At 56.2% G+C, this 18,262-nt stretch overlaps 1 protein-coding gene across 1 annotated transcript in view; it reads right to left on the bottom strand.

Moving 5' to 3' along the window:
* Nucleotides 1-639: 639 nt before the first annotated feature.
* The window catches only part of ATOH8 (atonal bHLH transcription factor 8), a 32,779-nt gene continuing 15,156 nt past the window's right edge, over nucleotides 640-18,262 (bottom strand). Inside the window, exon 3 of the mRNA XM_080683915.1 lies at nucleotides 640-1,681. Coding sequence (XP_080540041.1) covers nucleotides 1,676-1,681 — 6 coding nt within the window. The 3' untranslated portion in view covers nucleotides 640-1,675. The remainder of the gene's footprint in view (nucleotides 1,682-18,262) is intronic.

Here is an 18,262-nt window from a genome sequence, read left to right on the forward strand (position 1 = left end):
GCCTTAGGCACGCGTACTGGGATGAGGTGACGCGACAAGGCTACCCAAGGACTTTGAGCTGGGACCGACTCGGGGCTGGAAAGGGGTTAAGAGCACAGGATTTGGAGTGAGGCCACCCTGCTTTGAGAACCAGCTGTCACTGACGAGCCATGTCTCCATGAGGCCTGTTTCCTCAACTATAAAATGGAATTGAAAGTACAGCCCCCACCTCATGCCCTTATGCTGTGGATTAAGTGAGGCACGATGTGGAGCGAGCTCTCCACATGTTCCTGCCAGGCACCCTGGTCATTAGTGCAGGCGGAGGCCACGGTGAGTGCCCCTCTGCCCCTTGTGCGCGTGCGCGTACACACACACACACACACACACACACACACACACTCACACACACACACACTCTTACACAAACACACACACACTCACTCTTACACAAACACACACACACTCACTCACACACACTCTTACACAAACACACACTTACACACACACACTTACACACTGCCCACTTCCTGAAGGGCTCCCAATCCCTAGGCAGAGATCCACCTCTCCCCTCCTCCATCATCCCCCCCCCCCCCGCCCAACTCACCAGTCAGAGCCCTGCTCACCCACAGAGTCCACTCAACACAAGCAAGTGTTTTCTTTACACATTGGGGCTTTTACTTCAATTTGAAGCAGATGGTTGAGCACAGATATGAACAGCTTTGGCCGTTTGAGCAAAGAAAGGAGAAGGCCTTGGCTTTAAACATGCCCCACTCCCCCACATACTGGCCTATTCCGCTGGTCCCTTCCTCCCTCTGCCCCCTGCGTAACTAGTAAGGGAACACTGGCCTCCAAGCAGGAGCCATCTCGTTTGCCCGGCCAGGAGGGCCGGCCATGGGCAGGGAGTGTTGGCTGGGGAGCAAAGACCCCCCCAGACAGGTCACCTAGAGCAGGTCCCTGGGGTGGGGTATAGGGTGGTCAATATTGCTTCTTTCCCCCTCTTCCCCCTTCCCATGATGCTCAGTGCCCAAGAAGAGAAGCCTGGGCCCAGGAAACATTGAGAATCAGGGTCAGAGGCCTGGGCAGCCGGTTAGAGGGAGAGAAGAGGGCCAGGATCTCAGATCCCACTCCCGACAGGCACCCCAGCCCGCCTCTCACAGCCCCCAGGAGTTTTATCTTGAACCCCACTAGCTCAGGGCTCAGTGTAGAAAGAAGGGTCCAGGTCAGAAGGTCAGGTGCACCCAATGATCACCAAACATCCATCCTTCCCATGAGTTCTGGTGGAACTGCTGACTCGTCTTTGGCTTGAGACGGAAGGCGGGCACCAGGAGGACACAGGACACAGGGCAGCAGTGTGGCTTTTCTCTGTGGGGTTTTCTCACCACGTCTTGTTCAGTGTCTCTGTGGTGTCTTTGGCAATGAACTGCTGCAGCCGGAAGGTGGGCCTCGGGCCCCAGGCAAGAGGGAGGCTGAGCTCTCCCCTCCCCGCCAGGCAGAGGGCAAAGTGCAGTCACTGTTGAGTGGCCAGGAAGGCGGGAGGGTGAGAGGGAGGCAGCGTGTTCCTGTCTGACCCTGAGAGGCAGTGGTCTGAGCATCGGGCGGCACCTTGAAGAAGACGAGGCTGGACTTAGCGAGCTCCCTTCTCAGGCTCGACTGGAAAGAGGGCCCACAGCCTGTCCTTGGTCCAGCGCAGGCCCAGTCACTCCTGAAAAAAAGAAAACAGCCAACCGTCAGGAGCTGCCCCTACTCATTCTGACTTGTTTCCAGAGGCCAACCAGGACCAGCCCCCCAGCCCCTGCTCTCACTCAGTCATCACAGCTGCCCTGGTTGGGCCCAGGCAGGGGGCTGCAGAAAGTGGATGAGCCAGCATTGGGACCCAGGACTGGTTGCCTCCAGGGACTACATTGTCCGCTTACCCGTCCTCCACCACGGTGTCACCACCACCACCACCTTCACCGTGACCACCACCATGACCATCACCACCACCTCCACCACCACCACCACCACCTTCACCATGACCACCATGACCACATCCACCATGACCATCATGACCACCACCACCATCACCACAACCATCACCACCATCACCACCACCACAACCACCACCACCACCACCACAACCACCACCATCACCACCACAACCACTACCATCACCACCATCACCACCACCATCACAATCACCACCGTCACCACCACCACCATCCCCACCACCATCACAACCACCACCATCACCATGACCACCACCACCATCACCACAGTCACTACCACCACCATCACCACCACTACCACCATCACCATCGTCACCACCATCACAACCATCACCACCACCGTCACCATAATCACCACCGTCACTACCACCACCATCACCACCACTACCACCATCACCACCACCACCACCACCACCACCATCGTCACCACCATCACCCCCAGCATTTCAGAGCCACTGCTGATTGTGCTGGTTTGGGGGAGTGGGCAAGGCTGCAGGGGTTACAGGCAGCTCAGGGACTCCTGGTTCTGAGACCACAATGCCTGGTCACACCTCTGAGGAATGCCAGTCAGGCCTGCCCCCAGGAGGATGATGTCCCCGGCCCTTTTCCCTGCCCTGGTCGACAAGAGCACCACACTAGGTATCAAGGGGTGGGCTAGTTGCAGCCCATCCACCTGCAGCTGGATGACCTGAGACAAGTGACGTAACTCCTGTGCCTCAGTGTCCTCGTCTGTAAAATGATACAACTGGAGCAGGTCAAGAATGTTCAAGCTTTCTCTTAAGCGTTAGAAGTAAGTCTGAGCCGTGGACCCTAACACAGAACACAGATCAACACGGTTCTGGTCTACCTGGAGCATCAGGGCGAGGGGGACACATGGGGAGGGGCCCAGAGTCCTACTGCGTTCCCTCCAACGCTGCATCCCTGGGCATCTCGAGAGCCTGGGGCGCTGAGGAGCATGACTTGAAAATCCCTAGGTTCGTCCACCTTTGAGTTCCTCACAGCCCCAACCCTCGGAAATGTCACTCTGGGAGCTGAAAGTGCTGTTGCCTGCGAGAAAACTGGCCGGAGGGTCTGACATGCTCCCAGGAAGGGCCAGGAGATGGGGAAGGTCATGGGGCTGCTGGAGTTTTAGTGTTGAGGGAGGCCAGAGCTGGCGGGGAAGGCTCTGTGAGGGCCCCAAGTCCACCCCAAACATGCAAACAGGTATCGGTAGTCCCTTAACCCGGCCCAGCACACGCCGAATAAAGCAGTTCCAAATACTTCTCTCCCAATTTGCAACAACCCTGACCAAACAGCTAAGCACTTATTTTTGAAGCCAAACATCTGTCAGGCACCTCCAACATGCCAGGGCACTTCCTCACATCCCCTCTCAGCACCAGCCAAGCAACCCCGGCTCGGGCAACCCCGGCTCGGGCTCAGGGAAAGAAGCGCTAGAAGTTGGCAGCATCAGGATTTGAATCCAGATCGGCAGCGTTAATCCTGCCACACAGGGGCTGCTCCTGCTGAAACGGAGGCTCGGGGAGCCGGGAAGGAGCCAAACCACCAGGCTGGAGGGCCTGCGAACCACAGTCCTGGGGCGCCCCGCTCAGCAGGCAGCCAGGGGACGAGGCTGGGGCAAGGCTGAAAGTGGGGTCCAAGGAGTGAGGGAGCTATGCCAGGAGGAGGGTGTGTCCTCCAGCAAACAGAGGCTGAGGAGGAGCAGGGGAAAGTGAGAGCGGGAGCATCTTGATGTGGTGAGTCCTGGCTCACATCCTCCCAGCCACTGCGGTGCATGGCTGGCCCCAGCAGGAATCTGCTTTTTGTTACCCAGTCTGAGGAGGAGGATTAAGAAGCAGGAAAGGAAACCCGTGGGGATGGCACTGGGTCTGTGGTCCACGGGGTGATTTACAGCCCACGTCATCCTGGCGCTGGATGCCTGGGCGGGCCCCGCCGAGGACAGCGGAGTTCCTTTCTTGTTCGGCTTGCCTGTGGTCTGGGAGAAGACGTGGGGGGAAGCGTGAAAGGCTGGGTCGGCTGGAGTGGCCCCGGTCAGCTGGGGCCCAGCCCCAACACCTCTATCAGCTCTCAGGCCCTACTGAAGCCAGGGCTATCTCCCAAGACCAAGGCAGATGGGGTTTCTCTGGCCAAGACCTGACCTTCAATTCCTGACCCCACCCTTTCCCTCAAGTCTACACCGGACCTGTGTTCCCACCACCCCTCTGGGCCCCGTAACCCCAGCACATGCATCATCTGTCCCAGGAAGCCTTACGTCAGTTGGGGCATGGTGGGAAGAACCCTGGGAGGCCTGCAGTGCTGGGACCTTCTCCGTGATTACCAAGCTGTGTGACTGTGGGGCATGCACTCCCTCTCTGTGCTTTCAGTCCTTCGCTTGTGCAGCAAGGGGGTTGTCTGTGGGTTTGCACTCCCCAGAGGGTGCTCTGTGGCACACGAGCCAGATGAGATAGATCTCATGAGTTTGGGAAACATCACAGATGTTGGCCCCTCCTGGAAAGTTACTATGTCTACTAGCCTATGAAAGGCTCTGTGAAGTCCTGCAGTCGAGATATCCCTGTGGCTTTATTTACCCAGTGTTTTCCAAACTTATTCGCTTGATGATGCGATTGCAAGTGCATCATGAGGAGAAACTTACTCAGCCTTCTGGTAAAGCTTCTTGAAGGCTACAAAAGGGCCGGGGGAAGTCTCGGGAACGCCAGTAAAGGGCTTACAAGCCTCAGTCTGCAATCTGTGGGCCTTCCCTCTGGGTGCCCGCCCAAACCAGCACGAGGCCACTTGCAGGGACCTGCTTCTTTCCTGCCTGACTACCCACTGGCTCAGGCTCTCAGCATCCCAACCCCAAACGCCTAGCGGAGACCTCGATTGGTGCAGCCTCAGTCCAATTTCTTCCCCTGGACCCATCAGCTCTGGCTGAGGAACGGGAGGCAAACCTGCCTATGCCATCTCTTCAGAAGGAGCTGGGTGTGGGGGTCAGGGGGGTGAATGTGTGCACATAAGTGAAAATACAGGGGAGTAGGCTGACAAACACTCCCCACTGTGTGACAATGATACCACAGACACCGGACAGCATCCCCCCCACCCGACCCCCATGTGAGAAGCACATCCTGGGAGGGCCTCTGCCATCCCTCCCGCTCTGAGCTTCCGTGGGCGCTGTTTCTGCTGTGGGCCAGGGCTCTGGGTACGGCTGGTTAAGTCTCTTGTCCTACAGAACCCCCTGCATCACAGCCCCTCACCATCGAAGATGCCCTTCAAACACAGGCTCTGCTGCTAACACAAACTCTGAAAACTATACAGCCTCTCCATCCCTTTCAGGGGTTTGCCGTGCTGAGTCGGATCCAGGCGATTTGGTCAGTGAGGCAAAGGGGTTGAGTTTATCACGCTCAGAAGTCATCTTTTCACTTGCTCGCTCGTTTGTGGTCAGAACATCAGCTCCCCGAGAACAGGAATGTGGTCTGTCGTGTTCGCTGCTGTAGTCCCAGTGCCGAGAACAGTGCCCGACACACAGCAGCATCTCAATAAATATTTGTGAACAAGTGAATAAATATTTCTAGCTGCAGGGATTTTATTTACTATAGCTTCCCCTCCTCCCACCCCACCCTCCATTGATTTTTAGGGAGAGTGGAAGGAAGGGAAAGGGGAGAGGGAAAAATCGATGTTAGAGTAACACATAGATCGGTTGCCTTCTGCACACATCTCGACCCAGGCCAGGATCGGGCTTGCAACCCAGGTATATGCCTTTGACCCGTAATCGAACCCAGACCCTCCCGTCTGCGGCCGAAGCTCTAACCACTGAGCAACTGGCCAGGGCCACTGTAGCTTTTCTATACCGCAGGGTGTGTTTCCTATTTCAAGTAAAACATTTGAGCATTTTTGTCAATGTGCCTGTGCTTTAGGGGAGCTTTTGGCAGTTATTGTGAATCCTGAAATAATTTTGCATCTTTTTTGCTCTTGTTCACTTCCAGTGTTTCATTCCTGATTACAGCTCCTCTGCTCACTAAGCTTGCCTCTGGCTTTAAGTGGGCTGGCTTCCTCTCTTGATCACTTCCGTGTGCTGCAAGGTAATTTCACCACATTGGGGCATTACATAAAGACAATTACATCTGCTTTCTAAATTACTTTACCTTTTAAATTCATTTTCAGTCACTGGTGTCCACTTTATCTGCTTAACCATTTTCCACTATTTTCACATTAGACATTTTCCTATATTTAAGCAATTCGGACACAGCCTTCGACCTGCAGAAAAAGTTATCCGATGGGATTGAAATTCTGAAAGTTTTTTTAAATTGGTTTGTCCTAAAAAGAGAAGTCAGGTTTCAAGTATTATTTTAAAACTAAAATATGATAGACAAGCAAGGAGGACATGGGAGAAGTATTTCTGGAGACCCACACTATAAAGCATTATTTCACCTTTCACTTTTAAGTACACCAGTATGTCGGCTAGAAAGGGGGGTTCGTGTCCCATTCTGAATGCTGAACACTGGGGTTTGTTCATCTTGGCCACAGCATCAGTGGGCTGTGGGGCCCTGGGCAGCTGGTTAGTCTTTCCAGGCCTTGGTTTCCTCATTTTTATTTTATTTTCTTTAAATATATGTTCATTGATTTCAGAGAGGAAGGGAGAGGGAGAGAGAGATAGAAACATCAATGATGGGAGAGAATCTTTGATCGGCTGCCTCCTGTATGCCCTCCCCCTGGGGATCGAGCCTGCAACCCGGGCATGTGCCCTTGACCAGAATCTAACCTGGGACCCCTCAGTCTGCAGGTCGACACTCTATCCACTGAGCCAAATCAGCTAGGGCTCCGTTTCCTCATTTTAAAATGAGCACAGTAGTACCTACTTCTTCATTTACAAAGAATCACTGAGACAATGGAGCTGTGCCCCCTCGGGCCTGACGTGCAGTGGAAACACGGGAACGCCCTGGCTTACTTTCCCGCAAAGAGCTGGCTCCTCAGTTTGACTAATTGGTATTTGAAAACATCTACACTAATAAAAGAGAAACATGCAAATTAACCATCACTCAGCTACACCCACAAGCCACGCCCACCAGCCAATCAGGAGTGAGTATGCAAATTAACCCAACCAAGATGGTGGCCGGCCATGGAGCTGGAGCAAGCAGGAGGCTTGGGTTGCCCCGGCAATGGAGGAAGCCAAGCTTCCTGCCCCCCTGGCCGGCCCTGGCCTCCGCTCAAGGCTACAAAATTTCAATTATAGAAGATAAGTAAATCCTAGATATTTGCTTCCAGCCAGCCCTGGCCTCCGTTCAAGAAGGCGCTGAAAAAAAAAAAGAAAAAGAAAAAAAGGAGGGTCTGGGACCTTAGGTCGCCGGGGGGTGATCAGGCCAGGATGGGACGGCAGGGGCCGTTGGGGGTAAGCAGATCAGCAGGGAGGCCAGTTGGGGGTGAGCAGGCCGTCAGTGGGGATCAGTTGTGGGCGATCAGGACAGCGGGGGGAGGGTTTTGGGGGGGACCCAGGCCTGCAGGGGAGGGCAGTTGGGGGGGACCAGGCCTGCAGGGGAGGGAAGTTGGGGGCGACCGGGCCTGCGGGGAAGGGCAGTTTGGGGGGGACCCAGGCCTGCAGGGGAGAGCAGTTGGGGGCGATCAAGCCTGCAGGGGAGGGCAGTTAGGGGTGACCAGGCCGGCAGAGGAGGGAAGTTGGGGGCGACCAGGCCTGCAGGGAAGGGCAGTTGGGAGGGACCCAGGCCTGCAAGAGAGTGCAGTTGGGGGGGACCAGGCCTTCAGGGGAGGGCAGTTAGGGGGGGACCCAGGCCTGCAGGGGAGAGCAGTTGGGGGCGATCAAGCCTGCAGGGGAGGGCAGTTAGGGGTGACCAGGCTGGCAGAGGAGGGAAGTTGGGGGCGACCAGGCCTGCAGGGAAGGGCAGTTGGGAGGGACCCAGGCCTGCAAGAGAGAGCAGTTGGGGGGGACCAGGCCTGCAGGGGAGGGCAGTTGGGGGGACCAGGCCAGCAAGGGAGGGCAATTAGGGGTGACCAGGCCGGCAGGGGAGGGCAGTTAGGGGCAATCAGGCTGGCAGGGGAGCAGTTAGGCATCAATCAGGCTGGCAGGGAGAGTGGTTAGGGGGTGATCAGGCTAGCAGGCAGAAGCAGTTAGGGGCAATCAGGAAGGCAGGCAGGTGAGCAGTTGGGAGCCAGCAGTCCTGGATTGTGAGAGGAATGTCCAACTGCCCGTTTAGGCCTGACCCTACTGGGATTGGGCCTAAACGGGCAGTCGGACATCCCTCAAGGGGTCCCAGATTGGAGAGGGTGCAGGCTGGGCTGAGGGACACACACCCCCGTGCATAAATTTCGTGCACCGGGCCTCTAGTAAAATAAACAGGCTGAAAAGTCTCAAAACAAGGAACCAGAAATAGTCACTTTGAACCAACTGCCATCTTGAGCAATTTGATGTCAGTGTATTCTTTTTAAAAAATAAACACAATTTTAAAAATCGCATTAAGTCACGTCCATCATCTGACGAATGGATCACCAACGTGTGGTATACCCATACAATGGAATATTACTTGGGCACAAAAAGGAAGGAAGTACCAACATACAGGATAGAACAAGATAAACCTTGAAAACAGCATGCTAAGTGAAAGAAAGGAGCCAGACACACGAAACCACCTCTATTGGATTCCATTCACATACAATGTCTAGGACAGGGAACCCTATAGATTAGTGGCTGCCTGGGTTTGGGGCTGGGGGAGGAATGCGGGAGGAAGTGATAGCTAAAGCACAGAGTTTCCTTTTACACTGATGAAAATGCTCTGAAATGGACTGCGGCAATAGTTACACATTCTGTGAAAATACGAAAAACCACTGAATGGTATACTTTAAATGCGTGAACTAATCTTGATAATAGCTGTTACAAATTTTTAAATCTGCATAAGTAGCACACGTTATAGAAAAATTAGAAACTACAGAAGAGGGAACAGAAAAAAAAAAATGATATCACCTCACCCTCCCCATCAAGAGAAAACCACTGACAGCACTGGGTGCCTCTTTCCCACTGCGACATCGCCAATACGGTATTTTATGAAAGTAGAATTATGCCGTGCAAATTGCACCATAAGCTGGTGTTTGTATTTTCCCTAGCAGCCCATGCATCTTTGCATTTGGCAGATCTGCTTCCACATCTTCTCGGAGGGCCCGGCTTCGCTGAGGTTATTCTGGGCACAAGCGCAGGCTTGGGCTTCCAGCCTCCAAACTTCCCAGGGAACTGGAAGCAGGTACGAGCAGGCCACCCCCAGAGCCTCCCGCCCCGCCTGGCCTGGGCGCCATGGGTGACAGGCAGGAAATTTATGAGCAGCTGGAGTTGGCTGCTGTGTGCCGAGGGCAGGAACATGGCGTGAATCAAGGATCACACTGTGTCCAGGCTGGGAGGGCCTGCGGAGGTCTCCGGCGTCTGCGAGTTGCGAAGTTGTGGCCAGAGCCCCTGGTGAGCCAGGAGAATCTGCCTGGGGACCATGAATTGGGAGAAAAATTCATTTACTCAACAAAGATTTATTGAGTTCCTCCTGGAAGCCAGCTCTGTGACAGGCACTGAGGCTCTGGTCCCTTTCCCGGGGCTGCGTTCAGCAGGGGAAAGCTGCAAACCACTCCTGCTGGTAAATGCTGTCGGGTCCGCCCATTCCCTTCCGTTCCTCAGGCCGCTGACCAGCGGTGGCTGAGCTGGTGAGGACCCCGGCCGCGGTGTGGAACAGCGGCCCGAGCTGCTCAGAGGCCTCCCTGCCCCACACGCCCCAGCTTCCCAGGTTGGGCATGGCTGGGTCTGGCAGGCCAAACCACTCATTTACTGAGGACAGTGGTATGCCCAGACCTCAGGGTCAGTCGATGTCATGCAGAAGAACTTTCCTTCCAGTGAGAAACAGTCACAGCGTCCCACAACGCTGAGGATGAGAGCAGGTGACCCCGGGACCCCTCATGTGCCAAGGTGCTGGGAAGGAGCTGGGTCTCGGGTTTCCTGTCCGTGTACAGCGCGCACACCCACACTGTCCTGGAGCCTCGCTTGGCGTTCCCGCCGCCCACTGAAAGGAGAGCTCCAGGGGGGAGAGGTTTTGGGGGCTGTGCCCCGCCGTCTCCCTGTCCAGGGCAGTGAGGGCCAGCTCCAGCCCAGCCTCTTAGCCCCTGGCTCCCACCTCCACGGCAGGTGGAGAAACTCCCCCCACATCCCTCCGTGCCACGAGTCACTGTGGTGCCACTGCCATCATCCCCTCGCTCACCCCACGTATCTCCAAGCAGAGCTCCTGAGGGGTCTTCCACACCCTGTCCTCCCCCAGGCCTGGGAACAGCAGCGAGTGGCTCAGTGCTCAGAGCCACCATCGTTCGGGCCGCCTCGTCCCAGCACCACGCTGCACCCCTTCGCACTTGTGGTTGCACACAGTCCCCCGGGACGACCACTGCTGCTTTCGTTTTTCAGACTAGGAAATGGGGCCTGAGCAGCTTCCTCCCTCGCCCCAGGTCACCCTGCAGGGATGCAGCAGAGCCAGGCAAACCCCGACCCCTGCAGAGTTCAGCTTCTTCACTGGCAAACGGGACTGGCAAGTCCCCAAACCATCCACCCAGCCGCCACCGACCTGGGTTCTAAGAAAATCTCAGCCCTTGTCCCTTGGAGCCTAAGGGAAGGTGGCTGGCCCTGGGAGTCCTGGCGCTGGCAGGGCTGGGCCAGAGCTCACACGGAGCCGCTAGGCTGCACGGGGCCAGGGAGACGGAGGCCCCCGCCGTGCTGACTCCTTCCTGGGCTGCAGGCCACTCTCTCTGGCTGCCAATCTCTGTTTCTCTCTCCATGTTCTGCCTGTATGTCTCTGTGCCAACCCTCTCTTGGCCTCTCCTGTGTTTATCTCTCCACGTCCATCAGCCTATCTGTCTTTCTTGGCCCCGCCATCCACCCACAGCGCAGGGCACCGCGAGGGTCGAGCTGGCCCGGTGACGCAGCTGCTGCAGCTTCCCATCTGCTTCCCATCCTGTGACGCTGTCCAGCCAATCCCACTTGGCTGCCCGCTGCTCTTCCAGACCCAGAAGCTCAAGGACCCATGACCTTGCCCAGAGCCAGAGGAGGCACCCAGGCTGGAGGGGAGCAGACAGCTGTTCAGACAGGGGGCCAGCCAGGTGAGGAAGGCCTGCTCCCTCCCGGCCTCCACACCACACAGACATGCCCCCCCACCCTCCCCGGCACAGTGTCCAGGGATCCCCACCAGGCCTGCCCCCTCAGGGCGGGGCTGCTCACCATCACTCTTCTGCCCTCCCCAATCCTCCCCTCCCCAATCCTCACCACAGAGTGACAGCAGGAATGATGGGGCGCCAACCAGACAAGCCATTCATGCTGGCCGCCTGGTCTGTGCACAGACCACAGCGTGTCTCCCCAGGAGGAGTCTAGCTCTGGGTATTTCAGTATTTCAAGATCAGTGGCGGCAACAATGGGGCAGCTGGGAGAGACCACAGGGTCCCTGGACAGCCCAAATAACCTAATGATTTCTGCAAACAGTGTGAAAATGCAGCTTTAAGATGAGAAAAACACCCCACCCCCCCAGGCCTGCCCATCAGCCCTAAGCCCTGCACAGACAGACTCTGGAGCCAGCATGGGATTCAGCAGGAAAGGGACATCTCTGCTCGGGGGCTCTTGACACACTACCACCCTGACCATTAGTGACAACACAGAAGTAGCTCCCAGATGCATAAGGGAGAGGCCACAACCGGAAAGAGAAACAGTTCTTTCGCCCGCATTCATGCATACACACACACTCTCCACACTCACGGGTGTGAGCATACGCAACTCAGCGCAGTGGTTACAGGTACCAGCTATGGCAGCAGGCAGCCTCTGAATTCCAACTTCCCTATTCTACCAGCTGTGTGACTTTGAGCAAGTTGCTTAACCTCTCTGTGCCTCAGTTTCTTTATCTATAAAATGGTAGTAATAATAATAATAATCTACTGCATGAGATAATAAGCAAGATTAAGGAACACAGTGGCTACAAAGCCTAGCACTCAGCATTAGGCAGCCACATGTCAGAGCACACACACGTGTGTGTGTGTGTGTCTGTGTTTACATGTGTATCTCTCCCCCCCATTTGCTCCTCAAGGCAGGCACTGTGTCCCACTTCAGAGTGCCAAGGCCCACTCAGTACAGGGCACAGAGGCATTGCCCATTAGCTCTTGTGGATGACAACTGGGAAACATTATTTCCTTGAGCTTCCATTATTCCATGCATTTGGCAAATATCTTCTGAGTGTTTAGACCAAGCCAGGCTCCATTCAAAGCACGGGGATCCTGCGGTGACCAGAACATGAGGAGCCCTGGCCTCCCCACGCTGACATCCCAGGAGGAGCAAGTTTCCCTAAGGAAAGGAAGCCTCTCACTTTCCGTGCCAAACAGCGTGGGCAGGTCCTTTCCCAGGAACGGATGCACTTCCCTGCACTCTCAGCCAGATGTTACTGCATGTACTTTAGCTTCCTCTTGACAACTCAAGGTCAAGCCCAGAAGTGTCGGTCTACATAAGGCTTTCCAGGTCCCTGAGACTTGTGGGGCCCTTTGCCCCGACGCTCAATGACCCCAAGTCCCTTGGCTCTTCTCAGCCTCTGGCGTTGCTCCGTGTGTTTTGCTATTTCTTCCCAGACGAGTGGGCCCCTGGCTGCGATTCTGGGTGCTGTCACTGCACCTGCTCCAGGAGCTGTCCTCCCACGTCTATACGTCGCTTCTGTTCAGCTGCTCTGACTTGAGACACCAGGGAGTCACGCTTTAAGCACAGACCGCAAGCAGGAGGTCCCGACCGGCTCTCCTCGCCGGTGCGCTCCGTGCCTGGCCTCGCATGTCGCGCTGTGTCCCAAAGGGTGGGGCCTTTGTTTGGTTCTCCAAGGGACCCAGCACCCAGAACACTGCCTGGCACGTAGCAAACACTCAAAACTATTGATTCTTAAATGTGCGGGGCCTTCCTGCTTTCTTCATCTTCCTCTGCTCGTGTAACTAAAGAGACTGAACAAGTGACGTGGGTGGGCAGTGAGGAGGATGTTAGAGGGGGTGGGTTTGCAAAGACAGCCCTGCAAGCTGCCCCCCTCCCCCGTCCTGTGTGCGTGGTGGTGGGGTGGGGTGGCAGCAGCGTATCACGGTCATGGAGGGGGCGGGTGGTTCTCAGCAATGCTGTGTAGCTGTTCTCCATCTGGGTGGGCTCACAGGCTGCCTCCCATGGGCCCATCTCTAAGTGCTCCTGACCCCCGGGGGAGAGGGACAAGCTCTGAACCCCACAGAGACCTTCAGTCATCACCCAGTGTTCACCTCCTTCCCACCTGGATGGGAACTTGGCCCACTGAAGGGGAGGCCCTCCATCTGATCCTGACAGATGGTGCTCATAGATGTGCCAGCACACCTATGCAGGTATGTAACGTGCCTCTCCTTCTCTCTCTCTCTCTCTCTCTCTCTCTCTCTCTCTCTCTCTCTCTCTCGGCAGACAGCAGAGGGGCAGAGGGGCAGACCCGGTGTCCTTTGCCTGGCAACGGAATCAAGCCCTTGGTCAGCAACCAGTCTGGTATTCACTCTCCAAGTCTCTGGGTGGCGAAGGGACATTCGGGGTCCCTCTGCCCACCTTCCTGATGGACCAGCCGTGTCCTCCGGGAAGCCCTGGGCCGGTGCTGCACTCCTAGCTGACAAGCCCTTGCCTGGCCTGTTTCCTGGAGCCCTCCTCACCCGCGGACACCTTTTCCCCTGTTTTATGAACAACGTGGAGCTTGCAGCGGGCAAGTGCCTGAGGTTACAAGGCTCCCAAGTGGCTGGGCTGGGAGGCAGACCCAACTGCCAGACACCCCCTGCTGCTCACACCTTCCCCTGCCGGGAGCGGAGGACAGTGAGGGTCTGGATTCAGGAGCACTTACTTTGTGGGCCAGATGAGCCTGCCTGGACCCCATCCAGCCGCCAGCTGTGCGACCTGGGTGATCTGGGCCCCAGCCTGTTCATCTGGCCCCAGGGTCAGTGATGTGGCCCTGAGGAGGCTGCCACCGGAGTCGAGAGAATAACGGGCACGAACGGGCTCTGCAAACTGTGAAGTGCTGGGCACAGGCACCAGGCCGCCGGCACTCCACTGGCACTCGCTTGGCAGGGCTGCAGCGAGCGTGGGCAAGCTCGCGCAAGTGGGCTCTGCCATGGTGATTAAGGCGATGATACTGGTTAGCCCCACTGGGGAGGAAACGGCTTGTCCCAGGTGAGAGTCAACCCTCCAGGGATGAGCCACCTGACTGTGCACCCTGCCGCCTTCCCAGCCGAGAGACCTGCACGTCTCTCTCAGTTTCGGGAGGAGCCCCCAACTTCACAGAAGGTAGGGGATGTCCGGGCAGGACTCACTGAACGGGTGAGGAGACAGGTTCTCTGCGGTGAGGCCCGCGCCCTGCCTTTGGGTGCCATGTGAGGAAGAAGTGTGTGGTGCTCTGGCAGCCACTGTGCGGCCATGAGGTGAGGACCCAGGGCCTGGGCCCAGGAAGCAGCCTCCTCCCTTCAGCCTTCCACGCAGTGAGAAACAGGGGCCCCTGGGAGTTTGAGCTGCTGCTAGAGGGTTTTCTGTGATAAATGCGAAGCTTTCCTCACCGATTCCAGGGAGAAAGGCACCAGCTTCCCGAACAGGGGTCTGGGCGAGCCCTGGCCCTCCTCTGGCTCCGTTCGGAAGCCCCTGGCTCGTCCTTCCCTAGAGTCTTTGCCGTCAGCACAGCATAGTCAGCCCCCACAGTGTGCATTTTAGTTGAAGGAACAGTGTGTGGTTATTTGGGGGCCCTACTGTGTGACAGGAGCTGGGACACAAAGATGAAAAGGCTCCCGGTCCAGCTTGAGAGGCAAGCCCCAGATAATATTGTGTAAGGAACGCAGTGTATTGGTCATATCCCATCATATATCATGTAACAGGTCACCTACAAATACAATCTAATGTAACGATAGAACATGAACTCTAATGTATCACATAATAGAGTGTCTCATAATAGGACATTTTCTATCATGACTTCATAGTGGATCATCTGATGCTCTCCTGAATTAGACTGGACACACCCCTGTGGGAAGCGCAGTGAGGAGGCCATGCCATGGGGCCCTGAGAGGAGGCTGCGGTAGGGGTCAGAGAGGGCTTCCAGGAGCTGAGCCTTCCAGAATGAGCAGGAGTCAGCCAGACAGGGGAGAAGGCATGCCAGGCGGCAGGGGTGGTATGAGCACAGAGGTCATAAATAGCCCCTTTGCGCGAGGAGTTCCGTGTTGCTGGGGTGTAAATTGGGACACAGGGAATGACCGGCTGGAGCCAGGTCACTTGAGGAGGCGAGTCAGGTGTCCTGTAAGGAAGTCCGGCCTGTGAGGAGCCCCTGAGGGTCCTGAGCAGGCAAGTGAGGCGGTGAGACCTGGCTCTCAGCAGAGCTGCTGGGAGGGGCTCAGGTGGGGACAGACTGGCAGAGGAGCACTGGGCACTGGGCCAGGCCCCAGGGGGCTGCAAATTCTGGGCAGAGTGTGGAGGGCCTTGATGGGGGGAATGGGTCCTACTTTGCTTTCTAAAATATTTGTACCAGGAGCTCAAGGAAGGCAAGGATTTGTACTTCCCCTAGAACCTGCTTTCTGGTTCACCGGGGCAGGTAGAAAGGGGACAACCTGCTCCAGGACAGGCGGGAGCCAGGACTGGCTGGTGCCCCTTCCCACGCCTCCCACTGTGCTGGGCCCAGCGGCTAAGGCCAGGCAGTGGGCAGGGCAGGCCCCATCACCCCTGTCTTCCTGCCCGTCCCCCATTTTCCTCTTGAACAGTGGTTCCCAACCTTTTTTTGGCCACGCCCACCTAAGCATCTCTAAAATCCTGATGCCGCCCTTCCCCCGTGACGTATAATTCACATGGAGGAAGCCTAGAAGGCCATTAGTGTGGTCTAAACAAGCTTCCAAAGAACATGGCATCCATGAAAGAGAAAAACAAAAGAACAAAAGGACAGTGGAAGTACTGAGGAAAAAATCAGTAACAAATTGCTAAAAATAATAATATGAAGTGATATGAAAAATAGCAAGTAAAGTTTCACCCAAAACATATAATAGAAAACTGAAATGCATAAACATGTCACAATATATACTGTATTTGAGACCCCTAGAACCATAAGAAATGCAAAAAATAACAACTCATTCTTGAATTGCCCCCCCTTAAAAAATAAAACTGCCCCCCTGTGGGGCGTTGCCCCATGCTGGGAACCACTGATCTAGAAGCAATTTCTGGTCACAGGGCCAATGCCACATCATCGCCAGGGGCCTGGGCCAGCAATGAATAACGGACCTCGAAGAGGTCCCTAGGTCTTCCTCACCGGGGGCCCCACCAAGAACAGCTTCTCAGGCAGGAGACATGGGAGGGAGGGTGGAGTTCACAAAATAATTTCACATTCTTTTTGTGCCATGGATCCCTCTAGCGATCTGGGAGGCTGGGTGGGCACCTCCCAGATAACACCCTGGAGCAAGGCCACCCAGTCACACAGCCGAGGCTCGCTTCAGAGTCCGGACCCAGACACCTGCCCAGCGAGGCCACAGTGGGGAGGGGGGGTCTCATCGGCCTGCACTGAGCCCTTCAGATTAATGGCCCTGAAACTGCCATAAACATAAATATTGGGTCCTGCTGGAGCTGCCATCTCTCCAACTGAAACTGGAGGAGAGCAGAGAGGACTGCAAGAAGAATGAAGTCCGGGGCCTGAATACAGTGTAGATGAAATGCACAAATACCCTGCAAAGCCCAGAATTTTTGCTTGTGAAAACCTGGCCACCCACAGCAGCATGGATGACAGGCTTTTTCCACTGCCGGGGTCGGGGGCTGCCGGAGCTTCTGGGTCTGATGCAACTGTGGGGGTAGGGGGGAGGCAGGCAATGTGAAAGGGGTACAGGGACTTGAGAAAGTAAAGGGGAAACCTCCAGTCCCCTGGTCCTGACCTGTGCGCCCCCCCCCCCCCCCGCCACCCCCTCACATCACCTCCATCTGACACCTGGGAGGTGCCTCCTCACCTCCACCTGGCAGCCAGGCCTGCCGCTCAGCTCCTCCTCCAGGACCTAGGGGGCGAGGAAGGTGGCCAGGCCTTGGCCTCTCCTTTCCTCCCCACTGCTGGCCTCCCAGCTGCCAGCACAGCCACAGCACCCCATGGGCCCCCAACAGGCTACCGGTGACCGCTCCCAGGAGGTGCCCAGATCCCAGGCAAACATCTCCCAGAAGTTTTGGCAGTGGTGGCAGCCAGTTCTTTAAAAAGGTTCCAAGTCATTCTGCAATCAGCTGGGCGACCCAGGACCTGGGGTGTGTATTAATACCGCTGTTCTCCCAACGCACCCCGTGTTCTCTCTGATGAGCTGATGGGGGTCTCCCTGCTGTCTCTGCCCCCACCCTCCCTCCACACGGACGCTGTTCACATTTGTGTGTTCAGTGTACGGCTGGGCTCACTTTCTGCTGAACACGTTGATGGCCTGGGCCCTGCCCATGCTGTGTCCTCCCAGGCACCTCTTTCTCTCCTGTCCCCTCAAGCTGAGGTTTTATAAAAACAGTCACTTCCAACCATCCCCGATTTTAACAGCTTTGAGAAGAAGAAGAAAAAAAGTTCAGCAGCACCCAGGGTAACTAATTAGGTGGCCTTCGGGCACCTCGGGGGGAGAAGGAAAGTCACAGTGGTGTAAGAAGAGGAAGAAACAACATTAAAAGAAAACACGGGGGAACAAAATAAAAACCAGAGATAAAAAGTCCAGAGAAAACAGCGGCGCCTGAGAAACAAGAGTTCCAGCCGCCAACTTTTACGGCGTCCAGCCCTGTTATTCATAAGCGAGTTTCCTCTCTCACAAAGGACCTTTTGCACGGTTCTCCCGCTGCCTCCAAACCAGCTGCTCACGCTGTTGTATCCTGAGTGATGATGAGGCTCTGAAAGGGTGTTTTGGGAACAGATGGCCAGGGGAGAGCTGGGGAATGTGCCAGCAGAGGGCTGGGCGGGCTGCCAAGGCCTGCGGTGACTGAGTGCTTGGGCTTCCAGCTCGCGTGCTTTCCCTGCCCTCTGCCCTCCGTGGCGCCAGCAGGCCTTCCCAGCGAGAGCTCGGAACATCTGGAGTCTGGGGCTGCCAGGAGGGGGGGCCGCAGCGGCGGCGGGCGGGGGACCCTCTGTTCCAGCGGAGCTCCCATGGACTCACCACCAGGCCCGCCTCGCAGAACAGCTAATCAAAACCACAGGGCCGAATGGGAACCAGGCGCGCTCCCAGCTGCAGCCAGAGGCCGCCAGGCGGCTTAACCCGGTGTCAGGCCTCGCTGGCGGCACAGCGCAGGGCCAGTGACACCCCCGGCCCACCCCACCCCGTACCACCCCCAGCGC

This window comes from Plecotus auritus, assembly GCF_963455305.1.
Source record: "Plecotus auritus genome assembly, chromosome: 8".
Lineage (NCBI taxonomy): Eukaryota > Metazoa > Chordata > Mammalia > Chiroptera > Vespertilionidae > Plecotus > Plecotus auritus.